We start from the raw sequence: 20,119 nt of genomic DNA, 5'->3' as shown, positions 1-20,119 counted from the left end.
CGTTTTTTTTTGTTTTGCGTCGAGTTTTGAAAGTACTTCGAACTCTCGGCTCGGCTCATTAAAAACAAATCAACCGTCACCATAAATCACACGGCCCGAGCGTCGCGTGAAGAAATGTCAACAGGTTTAGGGCACTGGCTGTAGGTGCCCAACGCTTGCCAAGGGAGCAGAAGGGCTTGATGCATCTGTAGAAGTTGTGACGGTCAATTCTAGCTACATTGTTGCTAGCCCCGATGCTGCTAACGCTCTGGAACGGTGAACGATTGCTAGAGAGTAAAGCAAACCAAAAAAAAAAAGAAGCTCGTTTGCAAAACATCAATGAAACCAACTAGCAGCCGTTTCCAGCGTTGACCTTGAACTCTGGAATGCGTGGAATGCCGATATCAGGCATGTGTTTGATCCCTGTCCCCCCACTCGTCCTCCTCTGCCCAGTTTGATCGATGAATTTGCGCGGGCGCGATCGCTTGGAAGAAGCGACAACCAAATAAAAACCGGATCGAAACGAAAGCGGCGATGGATGCAAGCTGTCTAAGCTCTAAGCAGCTTCTTCGCGCGAAGGTAAGCAAACTCGACTTGGAAACCGATTCACCGGCCCACAGGGGGTTGTAGATCCTTGTTGTTGAGAGAGTTCTCGCGCGCAAAAGAAAAAAAAACCCACCGTAAATGTCGCTTGGTGTTTGAGGGAAGCCCTTTAACCCAACAACCCTTGTGATGCTTGTATTAATCATCAGCTTTACATCATCACCTTTAATGCCGTCACGGTTATGACGTATTGGTTCGTCTCCATAGACGTGTCAGTTGTTCGATGATGCGCGGTACAAATCAATTATTCCCGGATTCTCCCCCCCCCCCCCCTCCGCGCTTTTGGGATCTTCCCGCGATACGGATCTGATTAGTTCTATTTATAATGTTGCTTCCTTGCCACCGATCGATGTCCGCTTCCGGTTCTGATCGCTTGCCCTGCCCAGCGTCTGACTCGCGCAATTGGTTTCGCGTCACATTCCGCCGTTTCGCCGATCCGTCATGCAAATGAGGGGCCGTTTTGAAAACTGTTTAAGCTCGCGCAAAGTTCTCTTTTCACCGATCGCGATCGCTCTCCGTTGCTCTTCGCTTCATTGAGAAAATGGTTTCGATAGGAGGGTTGGTGATTTTAGTGTTTTTTTTTTATTTAATTCGATTATGGCCGCTAAATTTTGGCATGGCATTGCATTCGATTTTAAAATATTGATTTTGTCACAAATCATTATATAGGAAGTATTTGACCGATTTTTCAATCTAATTTCCTAGTGCATTGTAATGTGAATTTTCGTCTAATAATGTTCCATGCCATAGGTTCGTCGCTTGTTGAAGTCCTTTGTTATGGATAATGATTTTTTTAGTATAAATGGTTTATTTTACCCCTATTTAAGGCCTCATACAAATTGTTTATTATTTTATGTGTATATTACTTGAAAAGAGACACATTTTGGTGCTATTTTTGTTTAAACACAATACTTATTGTTTATTTTAAATTAAAAAAATGGGGATCTTTCGTACAATAATCTAAAAAATGATTATAAAATGGCCATTCTTTTTAATCAAAAACCAACATAGAAACATAAATAAAAAACGAGAATAAATCCACCGCCCTTTCAATTAATTCCGCGATCTCCGCTTAATTCTAGAGAGTTTCGCCCGCTACTAAAAATCACCCTTACAACAAACTCTCCCAGTTCTCTATGATCGCGATCGCTTCCAGCATAGCTACTACCCCCACCCTCAGTAGACAACCAAAGTATATCTCTCTCTCTCTCTTTCTCTCAAAGCAAACCCTCTCCCGCTCAGTTTTAGTTTCCGCGATCGCTCTCTCACCGGATCGGGCAATTTTTACATAATCGAACGCGGAGATTCGTTTCATTGCGCATCGTCAGCTGGTAGTGGCAGGACGCGCGCTCGCTGGCTGTCCGCAAACTGAACTGTACTAAGCGAGCTGAAAAAACAGTCGCGAAACGCGTGTGTTCTGTGCGTGCCCAGTGTTCGTTCCCGTGTCTTTGTGACAAATTCCCATTTGTTCCAAAGTTCTACCCGAAGGGTGGTGGTGTTGAGTGGTGTGAGTGCTACGAGTGGTTTGGAGATACGCGAGCGCTGCGGCTTAGTGCGGCTTAGTGTGTGGCCGGTTGACCTCCTTTGTTTTAGTGCGCCAATTACACTACACCCCGCTCGTTGAAGTTCATTGTCAATTGAGGGGGGTTGAAGCGGGAAAATTTAAACAAAAGGGGGTAGGCGGGAACCACTACCCTTAGAGGCGGTTGAAACAGCAGCAGCAGTAGTGGTAATAGCAGTAGCAGCAACATCAACAGCATCAACTGACCCCCAAATCCCGAGCTAATGTAATTATTGCTTCATTTCGTTTCCTTTAGACCGAGCGAATCGCCCTTACTCGGCCGCCCAAGGGAAGGGGTGGGGAGGGCGGTAACAGTCTCCCAGAACCGGGGTGTGGACAAGGTCGAAGATGTGTGTTTTTCTTCTGTTTTATTTTGCTCCTCCCCTACCTTAACCCTACCGCCGCTCTTCCCTCGCATTTGGGTTGGAAGTGCAAATCATCGCTAAAGGTTACCGATCTTGATGGCAAAAACACAGAAATTCATAAAGCGGTTGTAATTGTTCATAGTGTGTTTGTGTGTGCGGTACTGTGTGTGTGTGTGTGTGTTTGTGCACTATTGTTTGTGCGTGTGTGTGTTTGGACGCGTTCAAATAATGCGATTGTGAAATAGTGGCCAACCGTTTTTAGATTCGATATGATGAGCGAAATCGGGCGCTCGATTCGGGCAGTGCGATGAGACGACGAACCCGACCGACCCGACTGACTGTCGTCTTCAGGCTGCTATAGCGAATCTGGTTCGTGGACGGCCGATGCGTGACATTGAGAAATTGAATGAATATCAACCGCCGTCGCTTTCTGGTCCGGGGCCAGGATTATGCTAGCTCCGTGTTTGTTGGGGGAACAGGCAGTGGCAGTGGCAGTGGTGATGCCGATGGTGGTTAACCTTATAACCGGTCGATCAGGGAGCGGTGGTGTGTATATGGTTTTCGAGTTTGTCGAGAGCCCGGCCAGCCAGCCAGTCAGCCAGCCTGCTTTCGAGTGACATTCACAGTGAAAGGAGTGTGCGGACAAACGGGGCGGCGGGGGGAGGCCACTTTTGTGATGCTGCTGCTGCTGCTGCTGCCGTTGCTTCCTTTGCGGGCTGTTTTGTTTTCCGATTTGTGTGGCCGGTGTGGCATTTTTTTCTTCCACGATCTTTCACGATGCTCGTTTGATCTTGCGTCGAGCGATCATATGCGTGCGCGAGAGCCCGCGCGCGCCAACGTGGAATGAGATGTGGAGCTTTTTTTTCGTTGTTGTCCGGTTTCACAACACCTGTGGTCGGACGGTCGGATATTAGGGTCGGCACCGGGTTGTGTGGCACTGGCACCGGTGGGTTTAGTGGTGTGACCGATTGCGTCAGGGTTTTAGAGGGGGAGCTTTGCATGCTGATCGCTGCCGATCGCTGCCCTGCATTACTAAAGAACCATTGATTTCACTTTCGTCGCAGTTCCGCTGCGGTATGGGGACGAGACAATTTTTCGGTTTAATTTTGGTGCAGCTTTTGTCTGGTGAAACAGTGCAAGCAATTCAGTGAGAAAAGGGGTTGAAAAATAACGCTTAAGTCTAATTAATTGCGCGACTGTTTCCCATCACGAGGTTCGTCACTTGTTGTTTGCCACAAGTCTTTTGTTCGTAAAATGCTTAAACAAATCGGCGCGCGCGCGCGCTCTCTCGGGCGGCTGATGATATTTGCCGACTTGCCGCGGATGTAGCATTCGGATGTCGCAGTTTTTTTTATGTAACTCACCATCACACCCGAAGACGATGGCCACACGGTGGGCCTTCCGTGACAATCGCTAATATTCATCAATGGACCTCACACCATCATCATTCGACACATAATGATCATCATCGACACCAACACACGGGTGACAGTTGGGGGTTGGCTTTTTTTGTGTCGGACAGCGGCGGTGTAGTGATGATGGTGCATTGGTATGGGTGTTGGTGTTGAATTCGCGTCATTTTGAGGAGGGATGGCTGTTTCTGTTTGCCGTCCGGTTCGCCGGATCGCCGTTTGGGTTGATAATGATAAATAACACTTTCACACAGCTGAGCGTGCTGTCTGGCTGGTTTTTTTAAGGCTGAAAAAGACTTGCTTAGAGGGTTTATCTTTCTTTTCTTATTTTGCCTTTTATGCCTCTCCATTAAGAGGTTCTTTTGCGTCAAGATCTTCCACCTGTTCCAAGAAATGTGTCTGGAATTTGCATCGAAAGACGTTGCTTTGGGAAATAACTGATCATTCACATTTTTGGTTTATTTTGTGTGTGGAAGCTATTCAAACGTTTGATACGGTTTCTATCCAGGAAGCTGGACGATATCGTACCGGATTAGCATATTCATACCCACAAGACTATAACACAGATCACGATACCAAACAGCAACAACCAGCTGTGCAATCGATTGCTGTTTTAAAGTTGGATGCCTTACGATCGCGGCCGAGTTACGTGGTCTCCGTTTGGTTTTAGTTTTGTTTTTCCAAAGGACAGCCATAAATCATGCAAAGCTAAAAGGCGGTAGCAAAGCGAAAAGGTCACCCTCTCTAATGGGCTTCCTCCCCGCTTTCTGCTCTATTTAAACGCGTTACCGTTATTGCGTTTGTTTTATTATATTTGAAGCCTAACGCTCACCCGATCCTTTTGTGTCCGTGGCTATATGCACCCACTAATGACTGCCCATTTGTTGGACAAATCCAAAGCAAACACTGGCCTGGCGCTCGATCGATTATCACGCTTATGATCAATAACAATCTTGTCAACGGGCTTTAATTGGTATGCTCTCGGGGGGAGGGATCGTGTGATCTCTCCTGCACACCGAACGGTTGCGGTTTCGCGCATTGCATGTCGCGCCTGTCCTTGGAGCGGTAGCAGCAGTATCCGACCACTGTCACAACGATTGACAGTCATTTGCATACATAATATGTGCACGACCGTTCGCGCTGGCATATATGGAGCATGCGCCGAGAGCTGGGCTTGTAGCAGGTCCCGAGATGTACTAACCTCTGTTTACCAGTGCTCCTAGCACTCCTCCTCAGGCCTTGAGCGTCAACGGTACGGCTTTCCCTACTGAATCTTTACCGCCCGCTCTCTGAGGTTTAGTAGTATTTCTAGCAGGAAATTCCTTGTTGATTCCCTACCCAAGCCATCCATTGGCACCGCGTGTAGATCGTAGACGGGCTTCAGCGTGCGAACGGGCCCCGTGTCCTCCGGTCTGTTTCTTTTTTTTTATGGAAACCAATTAGGGATGTATATTTTATTAGTAATCTCAAGCTATTGCTATTCTTCCTCCCTGCTGCCACCAAGCCCGTACCATTGGAGCATGAAACACAAAGAACCGCAGCTTGCTTGCCTGGTGGGACGGGCTAGAATGCTTGTGACACGGAACAGGGGTCAGATCTTTTGTCTCTACAACCGCCGCGCCGCGTCGCACTGTGTGCACTCTGGGCAACAATGTTGGGCCTGGGATAAATCTTGCGCAGTGCGAACAGTGCGCGTCGCTGGGCGAGACGCCAAACGTTGACATTGGCGCTGAGCTCTTTTGTGGCCCCGTTCCGTTGTTTTGTGTGGTTTTTATTGGTGACTGTGGCAGGGGTTTTTTTTTTAAAGAGAAATATTATATTAATAAGGTCATGATTTGTGTGTCTGTGTGTGTGTCGTTTGAGGTTTAGATGCGTGTGAGTCACTTGCTTTGTAACGGTACCAATCGTTCAATAATAAAGGGAGATATCAATCTCGGAGGAAATAAAACCTCCCCACAATGCCAATTAATAACGAGGAAACACAAGAACACTCAGGCCATTTGCCGTCTACGCAAAACCGCATGTTTCCTCTGTACTAGCGAGGTACCAAATGAGTCACAACAATACTGCCGGGAGTGACGGGACGTAAAAAAAAAACAGCAAAGAACACGTTCCAATCCACCGTTGTCCAATTTAGACCCGAGCAACGCCCAAACGCCCTCCTTGAGATAATGATCTGTAGGTACAAATCACTTCCTGCGTGGGGTTCGTGTTGATTCATGACCGACATGGAGAGGGCGTTTGTTAGAAGAAGAAGGCAAAAAAACACCCAGGAGGTGTTATAATTCGCTAACTGACATGCGTTTTCTTCTGCTAAGAGAGGTGTACTTCAACCGCCGCAATCGCGCTCTTGCTTCCGAAATGGTACAGCAGTGGCTCTTGCGTTAAATATGCTTTAATATGAGCCAGGAAGTTAGTCATACAAAGCTAGCCAGGAAATGTCAACATCGGAATTGACGCACATACACATTCTCACTTAAGCCGCAAACAGGTTACAGGGGAAGATATCACGCACCACACGCGGACGCGCACGCACGCATCTCCCTTTTGCGCGAGGCGAAAAAGTTCAGCCACAAAGTTCATTGTATCACCACATGTGCGCTGTGTGTGTGTGTAAGTCCGCTCACCACGGGGTGGTGGTTAATAAACATAAATTTATTCATTTTCGCTTTTCGCCGTCGATCGACCACTGGGGATGTGTGTTTGTACGGTAGACTAGCTGTGAATGGCAATTCGACACACACACTGCGCTTTCGGGTGCGTTTGCGGATGAAGAGGATCGCAGAGATGAAGCCGTCCGTCGTCTGTGGTCGTCGCAGTGTCGCCGTTATGTCACAGGGCGGCTTTGTCAGCCAGGGAAGAAGGGGTGGATTTCACATGTGACGCTGGTGATGTTTTGCTAGCCTGGAGGTCTTGGTGTGTGTGTGTTTTGGACGCAGGCTGCAGGAAGGAGAAAGTTGCCGATTATGCAAGCATTATGCGCCATTCTGAGCAGAAGTGATAACGAGTTGGTTTAATGGTTGATTAATGGGCGTCAGTTATGGTGACGCCTTTTGGGCGGTGCGTTGCGAAAGGAATATAAGACTGCTTTTCAGGATGATGAGGCTTTCTTCAACAAAATATTAATGATATTGTTTTGTTTTGATTCTTCCGTTACAGAAAGCTGCGCAACGAACGAGAGGTTGAGAGTGTTTCTGAGGATCTAATCTTGTGTTTTGTCCTAGTGATGTGACAATTGTGAGTTCAGTTTAATGTGCTGCCAATAGAATGGCCTTATGTAGTCACAAAGTGTCCCTAAGCATAGCAAGTAGATTGAAGCGTTTGTGTCCGTGTTTGAGCAAGTGTTGCTAGTGAGTAATAACGGTGCTCCCCGAAGTGAAGTGGAAACCAAAACCATGGCGCTAGTGAACTATACCCTGCCCTTTGGCAACATTCAGGCCCCGACGTGGGTCACCGCAAGTCCGCTGCAAAACCAGCACGCCTCGGCTGTGAACAATCTGCTGTACGGTCCCGCCGGTCATCAGGGCGACGATCAGGACTACTACAAAAATGCACCCTATGCACCACCGCAGCGGCAAGCAAAGCAATCTCCTCAGCATCAGCAGCAGCAGCAACATTCTATTCAGTACCGACAGACGCCCCGCAACAACTACTTGCCTCCTCCATCGTTCGTACCGCCCGGCGCCAACTATTCGCCCGGACCGACGCCACCTCCGCAAACACAGCAATCCCCGCCGGCGCCGGGTCGAACGTACGGTGAAGGTTCGTACGCGGACGGCAGCCCAACGAACGGGGGCACCCCAGCTCAGCAGCAGCAGCAGCAGCAACCCGCACAGCAACCACCACCGGCACAGCAGCCCGCCTACTACGAGTACTCGTCCGGCAGCTACGCCACGCAACCGGGACGCCCGTTTGCGGAGCAGCACGCCAACCCGCAGACCGGGACGAACTATCGCAGCAGTACGCCGCAGCAGGCGGCGGCACCGGCCCCGCCGGCGGTACCGCGAGCGCCCGCGAACGTTCAGGGCGGCGCCGGCAGCTACGTCCAGCGGCCGGCCGTGTTTGCGAGCGTGGGACCGGCCGGGACGCGCACCTCCATCCATCCGGTGCTGGACTACGACGAGGAGGATGATGACGATTACTACGACGAAGCGGTGGAGGTGACTCCGATTGTTGGGATCTCAGGTGAGTTCCAGATGTTGGAAGCAGAGTGTTCTTAAATGTGCCGTGGAAAAGGAATAGAAAAAGTTCAAGGTTTATAGATATGAGATGTGTTTTTGTAGTATATGCCTTATGTTCTTGGACTTCTGATCAGTGTCTGTGTTCTTTTATGTCAAGATCATCCAGTTTCATTCAAAGTTTGCCACTTGGCAATCAATTTTTGTCTCCAGATCACCGAGTTTTGCTATGTTATTATCAGGTTTTTACTCTAACACACTTTTTTTACTTCATACCAGTATCTTTGATCGTGATATTGATTGTGTGGATATATAGATTGTTTTGTGGATATTGAATGCTCCAATGGAGTCGTCTTAGTTGACAAGATTCGCATTATCATTCAAAACATTTCGATTTTTTAAAAATAATATTCTTGTCATAAAGAATTATAATTGTTATGTGCAAAATGTTCTAAACCAGTTCAAATTTTAGGTTAATTAATGAACATCCCAAAACAACTAACGACTTTGAGGCAAAACAGTGTCATAATGGCAATAACTGTAGCATTTGACCTTCAAAACATCAATTCTGTCATGTCTGTATCATCACAAACTGAACAAATCCATTCCAAGTGCTCATAAATACACTTTAGGGCAACTTGCCAGCGCTGTACAAGACGTGCAACCAATGTTCGATCGCTGATAAACATGAGCATCAACAGTCTGCTCCGCTCACCGTCTCCCAGCTGTCATCAGCGCATCTCCTCAATGCTTAAGATGTCACAGCGCGGAATGAATAATTTGTCGTACTATTGAGAAAGCCCCACGGTACTTACAGGGTAACCCTGACACGCGCACGCGGGGCCAGCCGCATCTGCGCAAACATATGCGCGAAACGAAGCGCTTCTTGCTAATGCGCGCGCGCGCGCCCGCTCTCTCGCGTCCTATGGGTCCTCGTCTAGTTGCAGGACAGTGTGTGTAGACCTTTACCATTGCGCTACTGCTGCTGCTGCTTGATTGTGGCCACCCCGAGAGTGACCCACGATGTTCGCCAAGTACCCATCGTAAACAGAAAATCAATAACGGTCGAAGCCTTCAGCAGCGTGCAGGCGAAAGGGGTCTGATTGTCTGTGGCTGTGGTTGAGAAAATATCACGCGCTTTGAACCATCATTCGTCGTCATTCGTCATTGCGGACGAATGTTTGCTGACGTTCCCACGCATACGTGTGCATGCAGGTTGTCCCTTTGCAAAGCGTCCTTACGGGCCGACCAGTGCCGGCTAATTGATTTATTGGGTGCGAGAAGCTTTCAACAGTGTGCCCTTAAGTGCTTTGCGTTTGCATGAGTCCGTTTGGTAGTGATTTATTGCAGTGGATGGGATTTTGTTTTTTGCTGCTGCATTTATGGTGGTACTGGTACGGAATTGGCAAACCTACCGAGATCCAGATGTACTTTTAGTGTGCATCTCCATAACCTTTGCTGCGATTGCACTGAAGATGGCATGCTTTGAGAAAGGAACAAACTAAAACAAACGACCCTAAGCTAACGATCGCTCAAGAAGATTTGAAGCATTGAATATGCAACGAGTGACTTTTTCTCAGACCATAACACTCAAGAACGATCGCCATTGTTCCGACACGCTCCCTTTCGTGGCGTGTGGCGTAGGACGACAGCCATCCATCATCCAGCAATAGGAGAGCGCTTTCAAGCTTCTATTGCAGCAACCGGCAAACGACCAGACACTAGATCACCGATCAAAACTGTGCCATGACCGAACGTGCGTCAGCCAGGACAGTAAAAAATGTGCCAAGTTTAATTAACAGAAACACAAAATCTACATCCTGTGAGAATTCCCGCCGTGTTGCGTCAACGCAAAAACGGGGTGGGAAGTTGAAACATCCGGCCACTTCCGACCGGCGGATGTCGGCGTTGTTGCTATTGTCACGTGCGAACGATCGATGTGGGGGTTTCACTTCCAGATGAGCTAGTTGTAGTGGGAGAATCACACACAGATATGAAGATGACACGCCGAAAAGTGGTGCAATCTGATGCCCTTGCCGGTGTTTATGACTCTCCAGTTCTGTTTGAAACATTGTACTTGAATAGTGCAGCTGTTAGCGATGATCGTACGGCTCACAGGAAACGATCTTCAACGCCTCCGTACGCGCAACGTTCCACTACCGTTAGCATTTTTGTTACGAAATCCACACCATACAGGCGGTAGAAGATCCGACCTGGAGGTCGGTGTTTGATCGGTAGAAGTTCACAAACAAATCGCACTCTACCCCTTGGGCCGCCGTCAATGGGGCGGTAATTTCACGTCAATGCCAGTCAGCCAGTAAGTCAGTGTGCTAGTAGTGCCACGCACACAACCTTTGAAGCTTTCGTCGTACTTTGGCTTTGCCTGTGTGTTGGAGAGTGCCTCCATCCAGCAGCGCCCAGCAGACACGTGTTAGGGGTCGCATGGGAACGCATCGCTAATTGCTGCGTCGTACGCACGCAGCAGAGCGGGCAAGCTAGCTAGCTAGCTGATGGAAATATCTCACCAACGCTTCGCGGCGAGGCCTGGTATGCGCTGCTGATTAACGTGTGCTCTTTGATTAGCTGAGATGATCGACTCAGACGGTGATGGTTGGAACGTTTCGGGATGAAATTATTGTCATGCCCTCTCCGGTGTGCGCTAATGTGTTGCGAGGAGAGGAGATTTTGAGGGGGTCTGAAGGACGTATTGCTGTGGTGGTATACACCCAGCGCAAGGGGAAGGTTTCGTAATGCACAAGCAAACAGATAGAAGTATCTTCCGAGTAATTAGATGCAAAGCAATCACTTGGATGGCACTCTCGTGCCAGCGCTTGGGTTTTGTTTGGCGACTGAGCGGGTAACTGTGGAGTGAGAAAGGGACATTAGTTAGTGGACGAAAATGTTAGGGAGTTGATGGAAGTAGTTGAGAGGATCCTAAGTATCTGTTGCTCATTTTAGTAAAATGAATTAGTTCAGTAGCTAATTCTGCACTTTTGATTTCATGAAGGATATTAACAATATGAATATTAAGGAACTATGATTAGTATACAGCCCAAAATCAGCAGAATCTTAGCTATTCACACTATTGCTTTCGATTTCAATAACCCGTAACTGTACAGTAGGAAATTCCCGTTTTCCTTCTGTGTGATGTACTCATTTTCGGGTCTCAAATTCGATCGCCACCGCTAACAGCTTTACCCTTCGACGCACTTTGTTTGTCATCTGTCCATCTCCCCAAAATTCCGCAACACCACAACCCGCCCACGTAAACACAAACAAACACTAGTAGCCTTTGCTATTGACGTCCAAGACACTCTGGTCACTCCGTACACTGCGGACAGCCTGCCGTGTAGGTGTACAGTGCGGGCTAATCGACGCAAATTAGCATGCACGGTGCACTAGATTAGTGATCCGGTTAGGTCGCGTAGTGGCGCGAAATCTTTGCACACCTATTTGTCAGCCAATTAACACCTGCGATGGTGGAAGTGGTGGTAGTGGTGTGATGTGCGAAAGCTCCCCTAGAGAGTGGAACTCAGTGCGTTGTTCGAGAGGATCCTGTAGTGTTATACGGAAATTCGTAGAAGCAATGCATTCTTGTCGGACATTCTTTGACGGTGTGTAATGGATACCAGATAGATGACAAATCAGCCGGAAAATAAGTGAAAGGAAACATCTGCCAAGGATAGTATCATACCATACATCAAGCGTTACTCATGCGCTGCTGCTAACACACCCAATACAACGCAGTCAACTAACGGCCGGAAGAATGTGCAGTGTTCGATCCGTTTTAAAGCGCTTCCCATTCGGTTTTGGTTTTGCTCGATCGATTCTCACACAGCACACACGTTGTCATTCCCCGGAAAGCGCGTAGGAGGTGCGACTGCCGAGACTGCGAAAACGGGGTGCGCTTTAGGAAACGCAACGTGACGGGTCACCCCGCTAACCTTGACTTTCGCTGCTTGAGCGGCACGCACACAATGCACATCGGTCATTGAAACCCCGCGTAAAGGTCGATCGTCATCGGCCCCCACACAGTACTGGGGCCGAGTTTTAATGTGCGATCATGTTCTTTATTGGCGTTCGATCGGTCGCTGTCGTTTGCGTGTTGCGTGTTGTCGCGAATTTTGACAGCATAAATCAGTCGACCGGCGGCGCCGGTGGATGGCATTTTGCACCCGTCGGGTTGGCTCGTGGTTTATTGCCGCTGTGTGTCACGGTGGGCTTGGCGTCAGTTTGTTTGTCAGCTCCTTTTTTTGGACGAAGCGAGATGGCAAGCCAAAGTTCATAACGGTATGATCTAACGCACCTAGACAGTGCTTCCGCGTGCATTTGTTTTTTTTTACGAATGCTCGCAAAAGGCACGCAAAGAATGATCCTCCTTTCACAGTGCGCCGATCGCTTGCATGATAAAAACGGTTTTTTTGTTGCTTGCGGCATTACACTGACAAACGTTTTATTCAATTAACACGCGGACTTGAAATGGATACCTTTTACACCGCCAACACTCACCCTCGATTGCAAGATTTCATTCTGCTCAATTAAACTACAACCAGCTCTACAGATGGGTTTGGTGAGAGTTTCGTCTTCCAGGAAAGCGCACAATGAGCTCCATGTTACTCCATGTTCACATGTTCCCCATGATGCTCCGATATCGGCGAATGGCGTGCATGGGCAAGATTAGGGTGCGACTTGCCTCTAACACCATCACCCCTCATTCCGTTTCGGGCATCATCGAGGGGGGCGGGTGACTTTATGCAACGTACGGCCCGTCGCATCTCCATCGCATGTCTCTGGCGCGTGTCTACGTGGTTTCGCGCGAACTCGCTGGTGCGATTGTAGATCTAATCGCGCGCGGGTTCGCGCGAAACTTATGCACACACACACGTCGGATGTTTATGTAGTTTAGTGAGGCTGAATTAAATGGTGGAATGCGAATCCGAAGTCACTCGGCGGTTCTTTCACGCTTCAACCGAGGTAGGAAGTGAACGTGCCTTTGCCTGTGCACGAGAGTGAATGTGTAGGTTGTGCTGTACTGCCGAAACTGAAACTGAAAGCTCTGTTTTGTGTCTTTTTTTCTGCTCATTCCAGATAATCGTAAAAACTCTCGCATGCCAACAGTCACACCGATCCAGGGGCCCATATTTATAAAGAATGGGACCGTTCCTGTCGTGCCATTATTCGCCTATCCTCAAGTCAGCAACGGAACGTTCATCCAAATACCGGTAAGTGTAACGATCGTGTGTGTGTAATGTAACACACACCTCGCGTTAAAGATTAGATAAAACTCGAGCGCCATTATGAGCGTGTTTCCTTACCTTTATGTCTTTTAGTAAAACCGATTTCAGATTACTGTTAGTACACGTGCCGATAGTGTGTAGCCTTAAGCTGTAATTTATCTGCAAGAATTCCCACCTGACAGCGCGCGTTTTGACATTGCGCAATGTATCTCCTAAGCTGAACGTATTGGTGACGGTGGGGTTCGTCGCCACCAACACCAAATCACTGGCTGGAAATGCTTTTTACAGGCCCGCTCGGCTCGGTGTCATTGACGCGGGTGATGTGATAGATTAAAAGATGGCTATTTTTTATGCAAATCAACTCAAGCGCGCCAAGCAGACTTGAACGGGGTGGATTGGTATTGGGTTCTCCTCCCCAAAAACCGGAGGAAGATCAATCAAATAACGCTACCAGTGTTTTGCCTGTGTTTTTTGTTTTGCGGAGGGAGGTTCCTCGTTGATCGCTAAAAATTACCAACACACATACACCCTTCCGAGGCCCGAAGATCGTTCTGACTTTCGGCACAGAGGGGAGCGACTAGCTGGGCTTAGGCAGCAGCACCAGAAAACCGGCTTAACCAGCCGCCCACGTGACAAATTTTTTGAAAGCATGAACCACCAAGCAATGCTTACGAGCTCGTAACCATAGGAACGATTTTTGCGCGTGGTTCGGGTGGCTGTCAGCTTCTTACTGCCTGTGTTGGGGTACAGTACTGTGTAGAAGAAGCACCCAACAACGATATTTAGGCTCTGTTTTTTATGCTTGCTCCAAGTCCAAGTAATGTCAGGTAAGTCAATGGACGAAAATGAGTTTTGTTGCTTGCTTGGTTGGGTGCCTTCTCAGGGGCGGGGTTAGGTACATGATTTCTTCCCGCTTTTTGCTGTGGCTACCAAACGCTTTTGATTGATTCGATTTGGGTTGATATTTTACCGGACACTGGATAATAAAATCCGTTCCTCGCCGCGTCTAATAATCTCGCCTCACACACCATTAGGCACTGTGTAGTGCAACCGTGGTGGAGTGGTGTGGTGTAATAAAATTGGCGTCTTATGTCTCGGTACCGACGACTCGACCAGCCACAGAGCTACTTGCTGCTTGGACACCCTAGCTAGGTTTTTTGTGGAACGAATCGGCATCTCCCATAGGCCCCCGGGTCACTCTGACCTTCACATTCACTTCCCTTTAACGGGCCGCCCTGTTGTCGGTGCTGCTACCGTGCGCAAGTACAGTTTTGCCCGTCCTGAGCAACGATCGGCAAAAGGTTGGTTTCTGCTTATGAAATGATAATTAATTTAGTTTCCTTAACGTTAGACACGCCAAGGCCGGTGGCCGTGATAATGCCACCTGGTAGGCGCTGCTCCAATTGTTTTGTGCAGTGCAGTTTGCAGTGAACGCATTTCCCGCATTCGCCCGCCGCCCAGACGTGTCCCGATCGGGTCTCGATCGTGATCGCTGCTGCTAGTCGGCTGGTAGGTGCTGTCCACAATACTCCATTTTCCAGACCAGGCGTTGAATCACGCCATAAAAGCAGAAATAAATCAATTTGCTACCGTGCTACTTGGGGTCCTCTTTCACGGGCAGGCAGGCAGACAGGCACTGGCAGACCCGGGACCGCCATCAACCGGGACGCCATGTACCAATATTTTCGGACGAGCGTCGCATGCTAAGTTGGACACTTTTTCGTGTGTGTGTTGGCAAAAGCGAAGCGTTGTTTATACTTCCACCGGCAGCAATCGTGACAGTTGGTGGTGAACGTGAGCAGACTCCAGTATCTGGGGCCGCTGCGGCAGGCTGCAAAAACGAGTCGATGAATCACACACTCACAAACCTCGTCCGACGATCGTCCGAATGGAAATTGACCACGATCACGCCACGGTCCGTTCTGCACGTACGCCACCACGGTTGGGAAGGGTTTCGCGTCAACCAGAAACAACAAGAGCCAGCACCTCAACAGGTCATTCACTAGAACCTAGAGCACTGAGGCTGTTGGAATCGGGTGCTACGTGCGCACTCCACGCGCTACTCCATTATGTTTCGTCACCGTTTCGGATGCACACATAACCACAACCCACAACCTTTTCCCCGTTTTTCGCAGATCTGGTGGACAGCTTTATCCGTCGCGCTCGGGCTCAGCATTCACGGAGATGTCATCAGAGGTGTTCCCTGCATAAAGAAGTACCATCAACTGTTCTGCCCGACGGCGGGCAATACCTATCCTAGGTGAGTTTGGAAGGGGCTTTGGAAGAAGAGGGACAGGGTCGCGGAAAACGTCGCAAACGTGACGCAGGGACGCATAAACGCTGTGCACGGTGTGGACGTTTGCGGTAAAGTGGCTCATAAATTCTGCTCTACGCGATTGCGCTCTTCCCTTACGTCTGACCGAACTTCATCAACCTGAACGATCGCCGGAACATGACACGTAGAATTCATTAGAGTGTGTGTGTGTTCTGCTGTTGCGGCGAACATATTTTACGACGGACGTCTCACTTAAGGGTAAACTAATTTTTCGGATCATTCAAGATCGCTCGATCGCTTTTTAAGCGCCAAAGCCAATTTCACAGATGATGAAAGATCTCTTTTTTTGTTTGTTTTGGGTCGGTCTGTGTCCATGCACCTTCTCTTCTTGAGTTCACAATGCCTCCGGAATTCAAATGTGGTCCAATCGCCGGCGGTCCTCCGCGGATGCGCTAAAATATGAGAAAGATAAATAAGTGACATTTCGAAATGAGGTCACTGGCGTCGCTCGCCAAGATGCGTCCACCACTCTGCGGTTTGAAAGTGAGAGCAAGAGAGACGGAGTCGGTGAAGACATTTTCAAAGACTTCGATTCCACCGGACAGTGAAGAGATTTTCCACTCGATTTGTTTCCCGGCGAGCGCCGCCGTGGAGGGGAGAAGTTCAGCAGGTTGATTAGAATGGCAAGGCCAGCTGTGTCATCCCCCGGGGGCGCGATGTACGCGAACAGGGGCGATGTACGCGCACCACCACCACCACCACCACCAGGCTGAAAACGTCGTCAGGTGTCTTCACCGTGACATTCACGGAACAACAGCTTTGGTGGGGCCAATACGCTAGTGATGGGTAATCCGGAGTGGAGTTGTGGATCAACTCTGATTCTGATGCTCAAAATATGAATCCGACTCCGGATCCTAACTGTCTTCAATTCCGCAATTATGGAAAGATCAGTCTGAATCAGTCTGGATCGGTCCCGATCCGGGTGAATCCTAACAAGTCCGGTAGAGTTCGAGCTAGTAGTGTAGGTTGGCAATGCAATTCCTAATTCCCAAAATGACTTCCGTTATGGTTCGTCCCTTTCAAATACAGGGTTTCCCACGATTTATTGGTCAGTTCTCATGATTTTTTGGTGCGTTCCCACAATTTTTTTATCGTATCCCATAGATGTTTGGTTCGTTCCCATAATTTAATGGTATTTTCCGATTGGATATCAATACAATTGGACCAACAAATTCTGGGAAACGGTCAAAAAATTGTGGGAACGCACCAAAAATTGATGGGAACCAACCAATAAATCGTGGGAAACCCTGTAAGGTATCGAATATGTAAGATTCTTAGGCCGAAAATACCCGTCTAAATTACTAGCCCGAGCTAAACCGAACTCGACCGTACTCATTTGGACTCATTTAGACTCATCCGGATTCATCCAGACAGATACGGACTGATCTGGATTCGAAGTTGATGAGTCTGGAGTCCCTCCCCCACTAAAACAGACTGAAGTAACTCTAATATGTACTCATTTGGATCGATTCGGACCTATCCGGACTCATCCAGATTTCAAATTGATGAGTCCGGTGTTTTGTTCCGTACAATCCAGGTTAGACCAATCCGACTCCGGATAAAATAGGTATTTGCCCATCCCTACAACACACACACGCTGACAGCCGCATTTCAGCGTGCTTCTCAGCCAGAAGAACCCAGCAGAAGATAGTTATCAAACGGTGTTGTTACTGTAAGATATTTTGCATTTTGCTCGTTCCCCAGCGACAAGATTGAGATGTTCATCGACGAGAACAAAGCACTAATGAAGCGAATGTACGGTGACTTCGAGATGGCATCACGGTTACCGTCAGCCGGACCGGGACGGAAGCGAAAGCGGAGCACGCCCGGCGACCCGTACGACGATGGCGACGACTTTACGCTGCTGCCCGAGCTGATGGACCTGTACGGGGAGCCGGGCGGCGAGGTGCGGATCGGGGGCGACTCGTACTTCAGCAAGCTGCGCAAGAAGCGCCAGAACACCAGCTCCCGGGGCAGCAATAGCGGAGGGCGCGGTGGAAGCTCCAGCAGCGGTGGATCGGGCACAAACGCACGCCAGACGGCCACACCGGCGAATGGGAACGGTGGCGGCACGGGCGAATCCAACACGGGCAGGTAAGGACGGTTGATCTCAAGTAGCGCGCCGATTACGATCGTTTACCTTTTCTTTTTTTTTTTTTTGGGTTTTTGTTTTATTTTGTTGATGCGCTCCAGGGTTGATGCGTGCGAATCGAAGATCGAGATAGTGACGCCATACTGGGCGACGAATTCGGCCGGCAAGGTGCGCGCCATCGTCAACACGCAACACTTTGAGCAGGCGATCCACCAGGAAGTGTGTTCGTAAGTAGAATGGCCCCCGTGTGGCTTCGAGATGCTGTGCGATGTGTGATCATCAACATGTGTTTTTTTTTATCCGTTCTATTCCGCTCCAAGCAGTAAAACCCAAACGAACCGTTGCTCCGGCGACTGTGGCTGTGAGCAGAAGTACAAATGGCACCGACTGCTAGCGTACGATCCGGACAACGACTGTAAGGGCATCTTTATGGACTGGTTCCTGTTTCCGTCCTGCTGCGTCTGCCGGTGTAATCCTTAGCTGCTGCGCGCCTGTCAAACCTGTGGTTTCGAGGAGACACCAAATTGAATTGAGATTTTTGTTTATTCGTCTGTTAGAGAAAGAGAGAGATGATGAGCCCAAAACCAACCAAGTCCAAGGGTGTGTAAGACACCATCGCTCTGCGTAACGACGCACTTTTAGTTTGTATCGCTTTCTTTTCCAATTTCTTTCCATTTTTACGCTGTATGTGTTATTTTGTAAAGCATCATCTATCCGTTTTTATTCTGCTCTCAAGCATAACAATAAATGTGGAAACTACTTACTATGAGTGAATTGCTGTTGCGTGTGGCTTTCTGTTTGTGTTCAGTATTATATCACTTTTTGCGTTTACGTGATGCTTTCTACGATTCTTGTATGACGAGCCCTGTAAATCGAACGCCTGAAGGTATGCAATAAGGTGCATGAATTCACACTGTATTTTGAAAGCGCCTAAAAGTATGCAATACAAAATTGTTTCGATTCTTTAAATTGTAATACAATATTAACATTCAAATAAAACGCATACCTTAAAGCCATTTCGTCCAACACAATGAAACGGTGTTGCGTCTAAATTCCCCAACCAATACACCCTCTCTCTCTCTTTGCACCCACATTAGCATAGAAACATCATTTGTCAATGCAGAGTACACGAATATAGAAAGCCGCTCGCCCCCTGGAAAATGGAACGCACTTTTGCAGCTAAAGCTGGAATGTCTGCGTGGCAGTAGAGCTGCCAACCATTTTTGGCGACCATTGAATGGTTTCCGGCCGTTGTCTGTTTCACTGCATAAATATTATTTTTGTTCGGTTCGGCTGTTGCGTGTCTGAATGTTTGTTTCCTGTTGTGTGTTTGGGGACGGTGTGTGGGTGGATGCTTTTTTTGCCTTTTTTCTCTCTCTCTCTCCGCAGGAGGAGGAAGTCAGTGCGCACGGTCGCGTCGGATGCACGCATCGTTGCGTTTTGCGAGGGCTGGAAAATCCATCGATCCTCGTCAGTTGGAAAATTGCTGAGCGCTGAGTGAAAGGGGCTGGAGTTGGAGAACGGTTCTCGACGAAAATGAATGATGTTTGATGATGAGCGTGTTTGAATTCGAAATAAGTCCTGTTGGAAAGCTGTTACTGTAGCAGAATGGTTACGGAAAAATCTTAAAACCTTAAGATGTTTATGGGTGAGAGTCTTAAGAAAGAAAGAAGAGAAGGGGCAACAGTAACGAAGGAAAGTCGCTAGGATGTGACCATTTCTCAACTTCAAGTTCATCATCGATTTTGTCGTGGTTAGCAGGAAAAAAGAGACGAACGAGACGGCGTTTCACTTTTCTTCGATCGAAGCAAGAATTTTCTGGCGTTAGGAGTGGCATTGGGTGTAGAAATAGTTTGTATGTTAGGGGTAGAACGATAAGGAAATTGAAGCAGCTTAAAGGAAGTAAGTATAGCGTTTAAAATATCAAATAATGTTGCATTAAAACGATTTTGGACTTGAAGTTGTACTCTTCAATAAAAATGAAACATAAAACAAAATAAAAATACCTTTTTTAGCGTAAAAAAACACCACCAGGTACTTTTCATTCCGTTTCAGACAAAAATAACTCAAAACATCCCCCTGCTAGGCTACGCGACAGCATCGAATGGGTTGAAAGTTTACTTGCGCTTACGCGTCCGTGATGGCTTTCGAGTTTGCGAACTGCACCACGTATTGTTCGTACCGGCGCGCTTTATACATCCCCCCCCCTTTTCCACCTCCACGCTCCACGGAGGAAAAACAGGCAGGAATGCGAAAAACGAAACGCAATGAACACAAAAAAATGCCAAAATGACTTATGTGCTGTGAATGTACAATTTTACGAACGTGAGCAACGTGAGCCCGGGAAAGTCCCCCCG

The 20,119-nt window shown here is 48.2% G+C and overlaps 2 protein-coding genes across 7 annotated transcripts in view; both read left to right on the top strand.

Moving 5' to 3' along the window:
* Positions 1-20,119, top strand: part of LOC120955273 (uncharacterized) — a 216,493-nt gene that overhangs the window by 38,975 nt on the left and 157,399 nt on the right. The window lies entirely within an intron of this gene.
* On the top strand, positions 1,887-18,536 carry LOC120958344 (protein spaetzle 3). 3 transcript variants are annotated; one of them, XM_040381064.2, is made up of 7 exons: positions 1,887-2,089; positions 7,080-8,105; positions 13,187-13,320; positions 15,471-15,595; positions 17,375-17,764; positions 17,864-17,989; positions 18,083-18,536. In XM_040381064.2, the coding sequence occupies exons 2-7, from the start codon at positions 7,316-7,318 to the stop codon at positions 18,240-18,242; spliced, it is 1,725 nt and encodes a 574-aa protein (XP_040236998.2). In that variant the 5' UTR covers positions 1,887-2,089; positions 7,080-7,315; the 3' UTR covers positions 18,243-18,536. The 3 variants fall into 3 exon arrangements, with proteins under 3 accessions (XP_040236998.2, XP_040237001.2, XP_040236996.2); XM_040381067.2 differs by having other exon boundaries at positions 1,887-2,369; positions 18,086-18,536; XM_040381062.2 differs by having other exon boundaries at positions 1,887-2,369.

Source organism: Anopheles coluzzii, chromosome 3 (assembly GCF_943734685.1).
Source record: "Anopheles coluzzii chromosome 3, AcolN3, whole genome shotgun sequence".
NCBI lineage: Eukaryota > Metazoa > Arthropoda > Insecta > Diptera > Culicidae > Anopheles > Anopheles coluzzii.
Note: the sequence above shows the minus strand (reverse complement) of the source record. Positions and strands in the feature narration are given on the sequence as shown.

Excerpts from the sequence above, each read along its gene's own strand:
- LOC120958344 (XM_040381064.2), top strand. The coding sequence starts at position 7,316 with ATGGCGCTAGTGAACTATACCCTGCCCTTTGGCAACATTCAGGCCCCG. Across the intron at positions 8,106-13,186 it reads TCCGATTGTTGGGATCTCAG|ATAATCGTAAAAACTCTCGC; the intron begins GTGAGTTCCAGA and ends TGCTCATTCCAG. Across the intron at positions 15,596-17,374 it reads GCGGGCAATACCTATCCTAG|CGACAAGATTGAGATGTTCA; the intron begins GTGAGTTTGGAA and ends CTCGTTCCCCAG.